This window comes from Sorex fumeus, unplaced genomic scaffold (assembly GCF_029834395.1).
Source record: "Sorex fumeus unplaced genomic scaffold, SorFum_2.1 ptg000006l, whole genome shotgun sequence".
Taxonomy (NCBI): domain Eukaryota; kingdom Metazoa; phylum Chordata; class Mammalia; order Eulipotyphla; family Soricidae; genus Sorex; species Sorex fumeus.
This window is the reverse complement of record NW_026606063.1, coordinates 49595050-49608718: the sequence shown is the minus strand read 5'-3', so window position 1 is coordinate 49608718 and position 13669 is coordinate 49595050. Positions and strand designations below refer to the sequence as shown.

At 36.3% G+C, this 13669-nt stretch overlaps 1 protein-coding gene across 4 annotated transcripts in view; it reads right to left on the bottom strand.

Annotated features, from left to right (window-relative positions):
- The window catches only part of USP34 (ubiquitin specific peptidase 34), a 258244-nt gene that overhangs the window by 125774 nt on the left and 118801 nt on the right, over positions 1 to 13669 (bottom strand). For all 4 annotated transcript variants that reach the window (XM_056126930.1, XM_056126939.1, XM_056126955.1 and 1 more), the window contains 4 exons: positions 11666 to 11748; positions 8098 to 8252; positions 6707 to 6820; positions 4862 to 4961 (listed from right to left, as the gene is read on the bottom strand). In XM_056126930.1, the coding sequence (XP_055982905.1) occupies positions 4862 to 4961; positions 6707 to 6820; positions 8098 to 8252; positions 11666 to 11748 (452 nt within the window). The remainder of the gene's footprint in view (positions 1 to 4861; positions 4962 to 6706; positions 6821 to 8097; positions 8253 to 11665; positions 11749 to 13669) is intronic.

The following is a 13669-nucleotide window of genomic DNA, read 5'->3' as shown; positions in this document are numbered from 1 at the left end:
TCATATACTAAACTCACGTATGAAAAGCTTGGCTATCTCTATCCATACTGTGCTAATATTCAGTCAAACCTAGTTTCAACCACCAACCCAACAAAAATCTTAAAATGGTGGTGGTGGTAGCAAGAACCACAAAAAGAAAAAAACAGAGTAAGAGAAAGATCAAGGGCATTGAACCACCTGGAAATAGCAAAGAAACTCTAAACACCTAATAATAAGAAATTGGCTAAGGAGATCATCTTCAGAGAACAAAGAGGGCACCACCAGCTAGTTCCTCCAGTGAACTCCCTGGAGACAGAAGGGCATGAAAGAAGAAAGGGAAACTCTCCTCCCCAAATGACAATGTGGAAAAACCACAGAACCAGGACACTCACAATTAACCAAAGATAGTTGTAGGGTAACAATGGGTTTGTCCTTTCAGCCTTGTCACAGGAAACTTAGTTTACCTTAAAGCAATGTCCTTTCTGTATGGACACAGGAAGACAGTTATTATTATGCTTTGTAACTTGGGAGTTCATTGACTCCAACAATGTTTACTCCTGGGCATCTGCTCTCTCGACTCAGTTGCCCTTAGTTCCTAGCACCCCAAAAGCAGGGTCCCGACGAGGGACTGAATGGACCCAGGGCAAGCTGTGAGCTACCCTGGCATCGAAATGGGCCAGGCCAAAAGTGCCACAATACTCAACTTTAAGTTGAGAGCATGATCATAGACAAATGTTGTCATGATCCAAAAGTAACGACAAGACTAGGACCCTATTGGGGTTAGGAAGACAAATCTGGCCGGAGGACTATGGTAAGACATCCTCAAGAAGAACCAAACTTTAAGTTGATATATCTCTTGCTGTGCTCATACAGAATGACATTGCTAGAAATATTAGAAATAAATTTAAGTGGATTACTAGCAGAGCAAATCACTTAAGTGATTAAGTGACTAGCAGAGCAAAGAAAGCAACACACCTTGAATGGGATTGGCCCTTAAGCAGATCTAGTAATCCAGAGTAATCTCTTTAGATGAGATTTTATCCTTGAGTTAATCTCCTGGAGGAGTGGTCTTACCTCTCTTTGTTGATTTGTTAATGTTCAACCCACCTTTGTGTCACCACCCTATGTACTTGCTATATAAACTAAGATTGTGGGAGCCGGAGTCAGAATCTAGGGCAGAGTCAAAATCCAGAGTAAAGGGCTCCAGAGAGAGAAGCAGAAGAGCTCCAGAGAGGGAGATTGGAAGAGACCAGAGGAGAAACTACAGAGACAGAGTCAGAAATAGAAGAGAGCACAGCAGCACACACAGAAGAAGAGCACAAAGGAAGAGCCATCCCGATCCAGTCCATACACAGCAGCTCAAGAGTACTGAATGCAGGCGCCGAGAGAGCTGCCCCGAGAGCCCATCAACAATACATCATCACCCATCAACAACACATCATCATTGTTGCATCCCTTCCCTGCTCGCGCACAAGATATAGTTTTTGCAGATAGTAGCATAGAAGACTCACCAGTACTAACCATCTCTACAGCCTATCAAAACAGAAATTTCGAGAGAAAATAGTGAAGATATTCAATGAACTCCAAAAAATAGTGGAACAGTCAGTCAAGAAAACACTAAAAATTGTGAAAAAATAAAATTAGAAATGACAGAATTAAAAAGAATTTGGTAGGTGAAATGAAAAACTCACTAGAAAGCTTTAGCAAGTTTTTTTTTAATTCCATTTGTTTTTTTTAAAAATTATGCTGTTATTAGCAACAAAAGACAAAATCAGTGAGCTCCAAAACGACATGCAGAGGTACCAAAGTGATAGTACAGCAGATAGGATGCTTGCCTTGCATCCAGCCAACCTGAGTTTGATCCTTGACATAGCATATGGTCCCCTGAACACCACCAGGTGTAATTCCTAAGCACAGAGTCAAGAGTAACCCCTGAGTATCGCCAGGTATGGCCCAAAAACTAAAAAATAAGTCAACAAAATGAGATGAAGGAAAACCCCAGACAACACCATAAGATAAGGGGGCAGGAGGAAGCCTCAAAATAAACAAATGGCACACAAAAGAATGCTGAGATGAATTCAAGAGAAGCAACTGTTGGGGTCCCAGCGGGTCAAGAAGACAAGCCCAATGAAAAAGCAACAGTCAAATGCGTCACTGCTGAGAATTTCCCAAAGCTGAAGAATACATACACCCAGATCCAAGAAGTCCAAAGGGTAAAGCTAAAAGAAACCCAAATAAAAAGAGTCCAACACACATCTTAATCAGAATGACGAAAAACAGAGATAGAATACTAAAAGCAGCAAGATCAAGGAAGGAAGCTACATATAAAGATTTATAGCAGATATATCAAACAAGATCCAGCAGGCCCAAAGGCAAAGATGGGATATAGTTTTTTTTTTTTAAAAAAAAAGCAAGCCTCAATGTACATCTCATCAAGAACATTTTAGCTAGCCAGACATTCATTCATATTTAAGGAAGAATACAGAATTTCATGGATAAACAACTCTGCAGCGCCACAGACTCAAGATCAACCCTGCAAGGACTGCAGGGGAAAATCTAAGACAAGACAAATCAGGGGACCAGAGAAATAGTACAACTAAGGCATTTGCCTTGCACGTGGCTGACTCAGGTTCAGCCCCTAGCATCTAAAGAAAAAGCTTACAAACACAACAAACTTCTTCTGAAAGATGGCAAAAAACTCTCTGACAATAATTTCATTCAATGTCAACAGCTTATATGCATCAATTGAGAGACACAATGTGACAGGATGAATTAGGAAATTGAATCCAATCTTACTAATCCAATCTTCTACCTATAACATGCACATTAAAATAGCAAGGGCAAACACACATTCCAAGTCAAAAGTCGAAAGACAGTATTTTAAACAAATAACTCCCTGAAAAAGACCTGGATGGCCATAAACAAGAACAAAAACAAGAGTTGCCAAAACTTACGGAACACAGCAAAAGCAATGTTCAAATTAAAGTTCATAGCTCTATAACCATTTCAAAACAAAGAAAGGGTCAACATAAATAACCCAACAACACAGCTTAAGAAAATAGAAAAGGACTAACAAAAGAAGCCCAAAGCTGGGAGAAGGAAGGAAATAGTAGAAATACAGAAATTAGTAAAGACAAGTCCAAAAACACAATCTAAAAGATTATAATGAAACTAGGAGGTAGATCTTGAGGGGGGCAGGAGAGAAACAGATCAATAAGTCTCTGGAAAGACAAATAAAGAGGACCCTAAAGATCTGACCTCGGGGACTTTACAATAGACAGTTAAGAACTTCAAAGGATAACCAGAACTATTTTGAAAACCTGTAAATGAAGCAAGAACCAAGAAGAAATGGATAAATTCTTAAGACTCTTATAACCTGCCAAGGCTGAACCAAGACAATATAGACCACCCAACCAAACCAATTTCTACTGAGAAAATCAAATGGTTATCAAAGGTCTCCTCCAAAACAAATGCTTAGATACTGAATAATTCATTAGAGAGCTCTTCCAAACGTTTAATAAAGAGCTACTCCAATGCTTTTAGGCCTCTCAAGAAATAGACAAAATAGAAACCTTTCCAAAGAGTTTTGATGAGGCAGTAATATCATGATACCAAAAACAGGCAATGACAGCAAAAAAAAAAGGAAAATTACAAACCAACATTCCCAATAAACGTAAGTGCAAAGATCTTCAACAAAATACTAGCAAACTGAACCCAACAACAAATCAAAATAGTCATACACCATGATCAACTAGGATTCATATGGGATGCAAGCTTGGTTTAACATAAGTCAATCAATGTACTACATGAGACCAATAAGAACAGATGGTCTTATCAATAGATGCAGAGAATATATTTGACAAAATCCAGCACCCATTCATGATACAAATGCCCAACAAAATTGAAGTTGAAGGAAAACTCCTTAACATAGTCAAAGCCATTTTACCACAAGCCTTCAGCAAAAATTATACTCGATAATGAAAACCTGAAAGTCTTACCTGTAAGATCAGGCACAAGACAAGGTTGCCCAATCTCACCACCACTATTCAAGATAGTATCAGAAGTACTTGCAATAGCAATTAGGCAAGAAAAAGATATCAAAGGCATCCAAATAGAAAAATAAATCATTTTTAGCAGATGACATGATACTATACATAAACAGCCCTACAAACTCTACAACTGGTGAGTATCATGCTGAGTGAAGTGAGCCAAAGAGATAGGGAAAGTCAGAAAGATCTACATCATATGCAGGATATAAAGAAACAATAGGGGAATAACAAATGCCCCAAGGCAGTGTTGTTGGAATATGACTGAAACTCAATCATGAATAATTCTGTAACTTTAAAATTCATGGTGATTCAATTAAAATGTAATATTGACATTTAACTATGTTTGGAGGGAAAAAAAGATGAAAAACTAGCAATTACCTAAAGTCTATTAACAATGATTAGCTAAAGAAGTCATGGAATACTCCATGGAATAGTACTGTACCATCAAAAATGATGTAGTCATGCACTTTAGAGTCAATTCAGTGGACAGTACTTGACATTATGCTAAGTGAAGGACAACTATTAGAGATTTTAACTGAAAGACAATTATTAGACATTTTATCCAAATGTGTAATATATAAAGGTAATAAATGAGGAACAGACAACAAAATCAACTTCCAGATTCAGTAAAAACTGTACTGATTACCAAAGGAAAGGGGAAGGGATGTAGGAGAAATTAAGAGTGGTCTTCTGAGTAGTAGTGGTAGTAATAACTATGCATATGTAGAGGCATAAATCTACGCCCTGAAATTTCATATGGAAATGGAAATTCATTGAAAAGATTTTAAGATGAAAAAAATTACCTATTAGAAATAGTATTTCAAATTACTCACCATTAATATAGTAAGAATTGATGTACTGGATAGCTGCTCGACTGACATCACCAGATTGCGCTCTTAATGCAATGCCCCAAAATTGGTCCATGCCACAAAGCTGAGAAGAAAAATGTTATTTATAAATTTTATTGTAAGACAATGTAAATGATCAAAAGATTGAATAAGTCTAAGTCACACATATCAGAGCTTTTGAAATTCAATCAAGTATTTAAAAGAATTGCTATTACATATACATATACATACACACACACACACACATATATAACTACTGTTAGAGACTGTTGTGAAAATTTCTTCAATTACTGAAATATACCTATAATAGATCCAAAAGTATTTTGGATACTAAAATATCCAAAATACTGTTTAGGAGATAAGTTAAAATATTTGGGCCAGAGCATACAATGGGTAGGACACCTGTCTTGCACTTGCTATCCCAGATTCAATCTCAAACATCCTACATGGTCCACTGGGCACTGCCAAGAATAATTCCTAAGTGCACAGCCAGAAGAAATCCCTAAGCATCCCTAGGTATGGTCCAAAAAACAAAAACAAAAACAAAATACTGGTGGAGGCAAGCATACTGTGGTGTTAATATTGATGTTGAAATAGTATATGCCTAAAATGCAACGATCAACAATTCTGTAAATCACAGTTCTTTAATTAAAAAATAAATAAATAAAAATAAGTAAAGAAATCTTCGGCAGCTGAACACCTGCGGAACCAGTCACAACCATGCTTAAGACCACTCTCCACATGTTCAGACGAGACTCACGCATGAAGGAACTGGCAGAGGAACCCAGGCATGTGGGACTGGGGCTGCGATCTCCAAGCCTGCTCGGATCCGGACTGGGCCTCCTCCACCCAGATCCCCCATCTTCCAGTAGGTAGGTGCTACACCCACCAACTGCCCCCAACACCGTGTTATCCCATCAACAGCAAAGACCCAGATGACAACAACAGGATGACAGTGATACAGTGAAATAAATAAGTAAAAGTCTGGTGGGCCAGAGATCTAGTAGATAGGTAGGTCACTTGCCTTTTCATGTAAGCCCTAAGTAGTGGTAGGCAAGGCCCGGAAGTCAAAAACAAATAAAATTAAGTCTATGTTAGGACAGAAAAATATAATGCATACAACAAAATCTGATGGCCAAGAAGGCAAGAAGAACTCTATGCTAAGACAGTGGAAGTTTTTGGTCAATGACTTTTGATCATCATGTCACATAATCAAAGATGCTTTAGGGAGATTTTATTTCTGGACAAAAGTTACTGACAAAGTGGTTTCCAGTTTGGTAAACTCGTTACAACAAAGTTTTCCAAGAGCAACAAAAAACTTTTAATAAATAGCTTAAAATTTAGATTTAAGATAAATCTTTCTATCATGACAAAACTACCTGATTATCAAGTTCGTAAGGACTAATCATGCAGATGACCTGTTCCCTATTAAATCAAAAAATGTTAATTAAGTTTTCATTAAGCACAACTTAGATTACTTTTTGTAATAAAATATCATAAAATATCAAATTTCCTTCCTACAACTTTCAGAAACCAATTTAAAAAAAAAAAACAAAATTATGGCGAGGAAGATAGTATAGCAGGTAGGGCGCTAGCCCTGGTTGTTCCCCAGTATCCTATATGGTCCCCCTGAGCACTGCAAGAATGATTCCTGAGTGCAGAGTCAGGAGTAAACCTCACGCATTGCCAGTTTTGCCCCCCAACCCCCCAAAATCTCAAAAGCATAATTTCCAATAGCAAATTAAATGGTTATTAGACTACAATATTCAAGAAATCTAATTTGGAGAATAAAATTGGCACAAGCTGACAATGACAAGCCTGAATCCATACCTCAGAGTTTGAACCACCATCATAGGCACTGGTAGCCAATCGAGCCAAGTTACAGAGATGCTGGAATAGGTTTAAGCCAGTCATGCTAATTGTTTCCGGTTTTAGCTGTGGCATCTTTATAAAAAGAAAATTTTTTTCCAATGAGTTTATTATTCAAGAAAATCTTATATAAAACCTCAGACTTTAAGTGATAATACAAAAATTTTAAATAATAAAATGTTACTCAGGTCCTCTATTTCCATGATGTACCCAAGTCAAAGAAAATTAATACAGCACTTTATCATTTGCTAAACTTACATGTTATACAGTTACAGAATGTGTAATTATCCATACAGCTGATGTACAACTAAGAGATTGACATTAAGATGGAGGTCTACCTGTAGCTTTGTCCTGGATCTAGTGACATAATTTATATACCAATTTCATTCATATCTACCCAAATCTATCATAAAAGATCTAGTCCACAGATACTCTCAAAAACAAGTACAAATTAAAATGCCTATTGCTTTATGATAGATATGTCAAACTTCAAATGAATTTTTGACACCTAAACCAACTGTGGCATTGAGTGGAGAAACAAAAACTGGAATTGAAAAATAGTCTTGTATCTATGCTGTGTTCCTAAAATGACATTCTAGGGGCAGGAGAAATAGTACAGCAAGTAGGGTATCTGCCTTGCATGCAGCGAACCTGGCATCCTCTGACCACTACCAGGAATAATTCCTGAGTGCAGAATCGGTGTGGCCCAAAAATCTAAATTTATAAAAAGGCATTCTAGAATGGAACTATAAATCTGGAGATCTGTGAAATCTAACCATTTAATTTTCAGAGTCCAATATTATATACTACATTTTGTAGGTGTGTATACCACTACTGGAAACTGATCTACAATGTTAATGATTTTTAAAAATAAACATTAAATTACTCCACATCTCTTATTAGTGTCTGTCTTAATTATGTTTAGCTTAAGTACTTCAACTTGGGAAAATAATTTTTTTTGTGAATATAAATTAATTATTCAGGGGATGAAGCACTAGTACAGTAGGTAAAGTGTTTGCCAACAGCAATCAGGTAAGGCACAGCCAACCAGGGCTTCATCTCTAGCACCCTATTTGGTCACCTAAACTCCAGTCCCTCTAGCTCTGGCAGCAGTGATCTCTGAGCACAAAACCAGTAGTAAGCCTTGAGCACTGCTAGGTGTGGAACAAAACAAAAAAAATTATTCATTTACATTATTCATTTACTGAAAGACAAAAATTATACAGGAGCTTCTGGAAGAGAATATATATGTTAATTTTTAAAATAATGTCAAAAGTTTTTGTTCGTATTTCAAAAATTAAAAAGAAAATAATAGAAAAACAGTAGTTAATCTGTCAGGGAAGCAAAATTACCTTCTCTAAGAAAAGATGCTTGTAGGTTTCCATCCCCATAGCATGTTGATCTTTACTTCGAACTTGATTTAAAAACCAATGCAGAGCATCATCATAACACTCAGAATCTTCTACTAAACAATGCCATAAAATGTCAACTTGCTCTAAACTTAACCCTAAAGAAAAAAAATAAGGTCTAAATCATAGTATTATACAACATCTTTATTAAATTAAATGGACTAAAAACACCAATATATCCAGAAATATGAGACACTTAATTAAAAAATTTACAAGATTTTCATATAATCTATATAAAATAAAAAACCACAAACCATATAAAAACACATAACAGTTCCCGGAAACACTATTTTGGAAATGCATTATCCCCAAAATACGAACATTCACTACAGTACAATCAACATAACAGGAAGAAATTCCCAAAGCAAAGGAATCAGTTCAAAGATTTAAAGTAGATATCCTTTTCAAAGCTCATTCTATGCATGTGGGAGATAAACATCAAATACTCATAGGCAATTATTTTTGAAAATTCTAAAAAACACTTCTGATGAATAAGCAAAATGGGGACTGTCTCCCTAAAACAGACAACTGCAACACATCAAGAAATACAGTTAGTTCAGAAGAATGTGATAACATGATGAATTCTGTATGGTCTTTAAACCCAAGTATTAAATGATTTAAAAGCAGAACTTTAAAGAACCAAAGAGACGGCATTTTGATAGCAATCATAATTCTGCAAATGCATAAAGGAAGAAATCTAAAAGGGTAGGGGAAAAGTAGCATATGAATTTCTAAACAATATCACAGGAGTTCCAAAAGCTGGAGCTGTTCTCATAGAGGCAGCCTGGGGGGAGAAGGGGGGTGTGGAGGGACATTGGTGGTGGAAAATACACACTGGGAAAGGGATGGGTATTGTAACAGTCTATGACTGAAACCCAATCATGAACAACTATACGACAGTGTATATGATGGTGATTCCATTTAAAAAAAACAAAACTATAACCTAAGAAATCTCACCCCGTCTTTCTTAGGAAAAGTAGGAAAGATTCAGAATATGGGGGAGATTAAAAAAAAAAAAGAAGAAAACACAACTACTAGCAATATCAGTCTATGGCTTAATCAGACAAGTAGAAGCCTGTTTATCACACAGAGTTAATTGAGGTGTATATCACATTTGCCTAAAAACTCTTATAGACAATTTAAATAACAATCTTTAGTATATGTAATAACTCAAACTTATTTAGCTAATAAAAAAGGCTAGCAAGGAAAATGAGTAAGAGTACTTCAAAAGTCATCAGACAATTGGACCCAGAGAAATTGCTATGCACAGTCAGGAGTAAGCCTTGCGCAAAGGTGGGTATGCCCCAAACCTACCACCCCAGAAAAACAGAAAACAAGTAATCATAATGAACTATAAAGCAGAAGGACATTCATAAATGGAAGAACTATTGCCATTCACACTTAACAGACAATGTATAAACTTTTGTTACTAATTTTAAAAGAACATAACCATTGGAATAATACAAACCATCATTAGCTCACCAAACAGTACTCTGGTATAAATGTACTATATCTGACAGGAATAATATCAATAAACAATTATGATGTAGGAGAAGTGAGTTTTTCTATTTGATTTTATTTGCAGAACAGTATTATAAGCCCATGCAAAAGGAACAATACTATATTCACTGGGATGGGAACAGACAAAATAAACCACTCATTACATAAATTCTAAGAAAAGCAGTTAACATTTTTCAGTAAGAACTAAAGAAACATGAAGTTCATCTGATTATCTGTTTTGATTCACTTCCAGATACATTTTTTATATTTTATTTATTCTTTGTAAGTTACCAATTATAACAGGTATGATAAATGACCTAAGACAGAAAGTTCCTACTGAAACCATCTGTCTGAATTTGAAATCTACTTATGTCACTAATCTACCAATTTGCAGGATTTGTTACAAAAAAGTCTGACAGTAAACACATGATGACCAAAAGACAGAGAGCAAGGGAGATGCAATGGTCAAAGGCAACAGAAGTGGACAGCTGGTTCACAGAATTTAGCGTAGAGGAAGTACAGGTGGATGGATGTTGGTGGAACAGGACAGACATTTGGTACCTGGTGATGGGTGAGGTATTCAAATGATACATGCATGAAAATACCATTAACAGTACTGTAGTACAGAGTAGAGGGATAGTACAGCAATTAAAGTGCTGCCTTACATCCAGACAACCCAATGGTCCCCCAAGCACCATCAAGAAATGACCCCTGATGGGGTTGGGGCAATAGCACAGTGGGTAGGGTGTTTGCCTTCCACATGGCTGACCCGGGTTCAATTCCCAGCATCCCATATGAGCCAGCAGTAACCCCTGTGCAACGTGTGACCCAAAAAGCAGGCAAAAAATAAAAAGAAAGGGAAAAAAAAGAAAAGAAAAAAGAAAATGAGCCCTGAACAAAGCCAGGTATATGGCCCCAATACAAACCAAGAAAACAGTATTGTAAATGGCAACACCTCATTATTTTAAAAAAAGAAAACACACGATGTATCTCAAGTATATAAAAGTTGCAGGATGAAACCTCTCAAGCTAGCAGGATTAATCCATCAGACCGCCCTTCTAACAATGAAGGCTCTTCAAGAGGAACATACAAAACAAAGTACAAAGTTGGCACTCCCCCACTCCCTGCTCCCTCCCTAATAAACAACACTGGAAGTGCAATTTTAGCACACTCTCCCCTCCCTCCAATCCTTCCCCCAACCCCCACCTTTGCCCCCTCTCTCCCCTTGGATTTTGGTCCACATACCTGACTTACTCAGGTCTTACTCCTAGGGTATCTGGGGCCCATGTGCAATGCTGGAGATAAAGCCATGAGGCAGACCTCAAAGCAAGTGCCTGATCTACTGTATTACCACTCCAGCCCCAAGACCACTGTCTTAAATTAAAAAAAAAAAATCTGTTTGGCCTGAAAGATGGTACTATAGGTAAGGCACTTCCCTTGCACATGGCTGTACCTGGCTGGATTTGGATTCCCCAGCACCCATATGATCCCCTGAGTCTGCCAGGAGTTCTCCCTAAGCACAGAGACAGAAATAAGCTCTAATCACCACTGGATATGACTAGATAATTTATTTAACAACCCTTAAAAAACAGAAGATCATCTATTAAATAAACTAATTTAAGACATGGTTTCTAAATAACTCCATCATTTATGAAGTTAACAATTTTGGCCAACTTAGCCCAGGTACAAAAACAATGGCTGTATCCAACTAGCAATGAGTGTATAACCAAAGGTAATTAAAGACACATTCACCAAATATGGCACAGTATGACATACTATTTCAAATATTTCTTGAAATGAGTTGTTCAATCTACCTGGAAAATGACATTCTGAGAAACTGAAAAAGAATTTATCAGTGTCACACTCATATTAACATACATATTGAGAAGACATTCATTACTGAGAATAATCATTACAGAAATGCAATAATATTGAGTACAATTAAATGGACTCTTCCAAGAATCAATATAGACTACAAATGGATTAAAATACTAAATTAAAAAAAACTTACTGAAATGATCAGGTGATCCCAGAGTTGAAAACACACAAGTCAAGAATTGAAGTCGAACCTGAACTTCAGCACTATGGCTATACCTATATAAAAAGTCATTAAAATGATGAAACAAAAGGTCCTATTTTTAAATTATCTTTACAATTTTCAATGATTCTAATGTTAGATACCAAAGTAATATTCCATAATAGCAATTTGTAATTTTTGTTATTTTCCTCTATTAGATATTTTATTTATAATTTAGGTTATGCAAAAATGGGCAAAAATTGAAGCAATGTGTTTGTATTTATGAAATGTATATGTCTGAGTTTTAAACTGTTTAATAAATTGCAAAAATTTCCAAACCATATTTTGGAAGTTCAACATAAGAACAAAAAGTATGTCACTTTAAAACTATATGATAGGTACATAAATTAGGAATTAAAACTGCAATTCTTCCTTAAAAATTGCATGGCTTGTTCCAGTGATAACACAATACTAATTAAAAATCATTTCAACAAACGTACTTCATAAAAAATATAGTTGATAAAATTTGGCATTTTTCAATGTTATTTAAGGGCTGGAGTGATAGCAGAGCGGGTAGGGTGTTTACCTTGCACACAGCCAGCCCAGTCGAGCTGGGTTTGATTCCTCCGCCCCTCTCGGAGAGCCTGGCAAGCTACCGAGAGTATTCAATATGCCAAACACAGTAACAAGAAGTCTCACAATGGAGACGTTACTGAGCCCACTTGAGCAAATCGATGAACAAGGGGAGGGCAGTGTGGACAGCGTGACAATGTTATTCAAATCTAAACTTTAAATTACATACAAAATTAAATGGTCAATATAAGAGTTGCTTTGGATGTTTGCTTAATAAACAGGTCATTTCATATGGGTCTGATAAATCAATGTATAGACATCTGCAATAAACAGAATTGTAAGAATCAAGTGTTGGTCAGTATGGGAAATAGAAAAGGAGATGGTTTTGAAGACATAAAAGATGCAAGCAGGAGCCTGAATCTGATCTGCCTAAATATCAGATAAAATAGTTTAGCACTGTTTTGGATAAACAAGGAAGTTACTGAAGGTTATTGAGGGATGGAGAGGCTAATAATCAAGTTTACATATTAGAATTTCTCTAATTACCCAATAAAGTGCATACAGAGCTATGTCTATGGTGTCACATTTTAATTCTCACACACAATGGAGCACCCAAAGAGACCAATTCAGTCTTGAGTTATTATGTCTACAATAACAAAAAAGCCAGTTGTGAATAAACCACCCACATTATTTTGCAAAAAAAAAAGGTAGCTGAGCTACCCTAACCCTGATCTACATTTGAGTTTAAAAAATGTCAAAGATACTCATTAAACTCCTTGTCACCTATAAATCCAAAATAAAAGTTTTCCAAAATTAGCTAGTTTCAAAAACTACTACATATGCTATACTTACAATTTTTTTCTAAAGGTGAAATTTGCTATACCTCTTCTGTTCTTTACTGTCTCAAATTAATCCCACCAAGAAAAGATAAAACTTTTATTTCATTTTTGTCACACTACCCTCTGGTGAAAATAAAAATTCAATGTGGCCAGGTGGCTGAGAGTAGGGACAGGGGAAATATATTATGGAGAAATGTATTATGCAATTCGCAGAAATAATGCTATCCAGTAAAAAAAATCAAGAGCAGCTCTTAGCTTCTCATCATTTTACTAAAAAGATTTTGTAGTAGAGACCTTCATGTGCAAGTTCAAATGAGTTCTATTGTGTATTAGTTCTGTGATTTGTAGTAAGTTACTATACTTGATGATCTCAAGTCTGAGATCACTGCTAACAGACATAAAAAAAAGAATTAAATCCTCTTTTTTTTTTTTGGAGGGGAGTATTGCATTGGGTGAGGGGGCACACCAGGTTACTCCTGGCTCTACACTCAGGAATCACTTCTGGTAGGTTCAGGTGACCATATGGGGTACCGGGGATCAAGCCTGAGTCAGTCACATGCAAGGCACGCAAGAGCCCTGTACTATC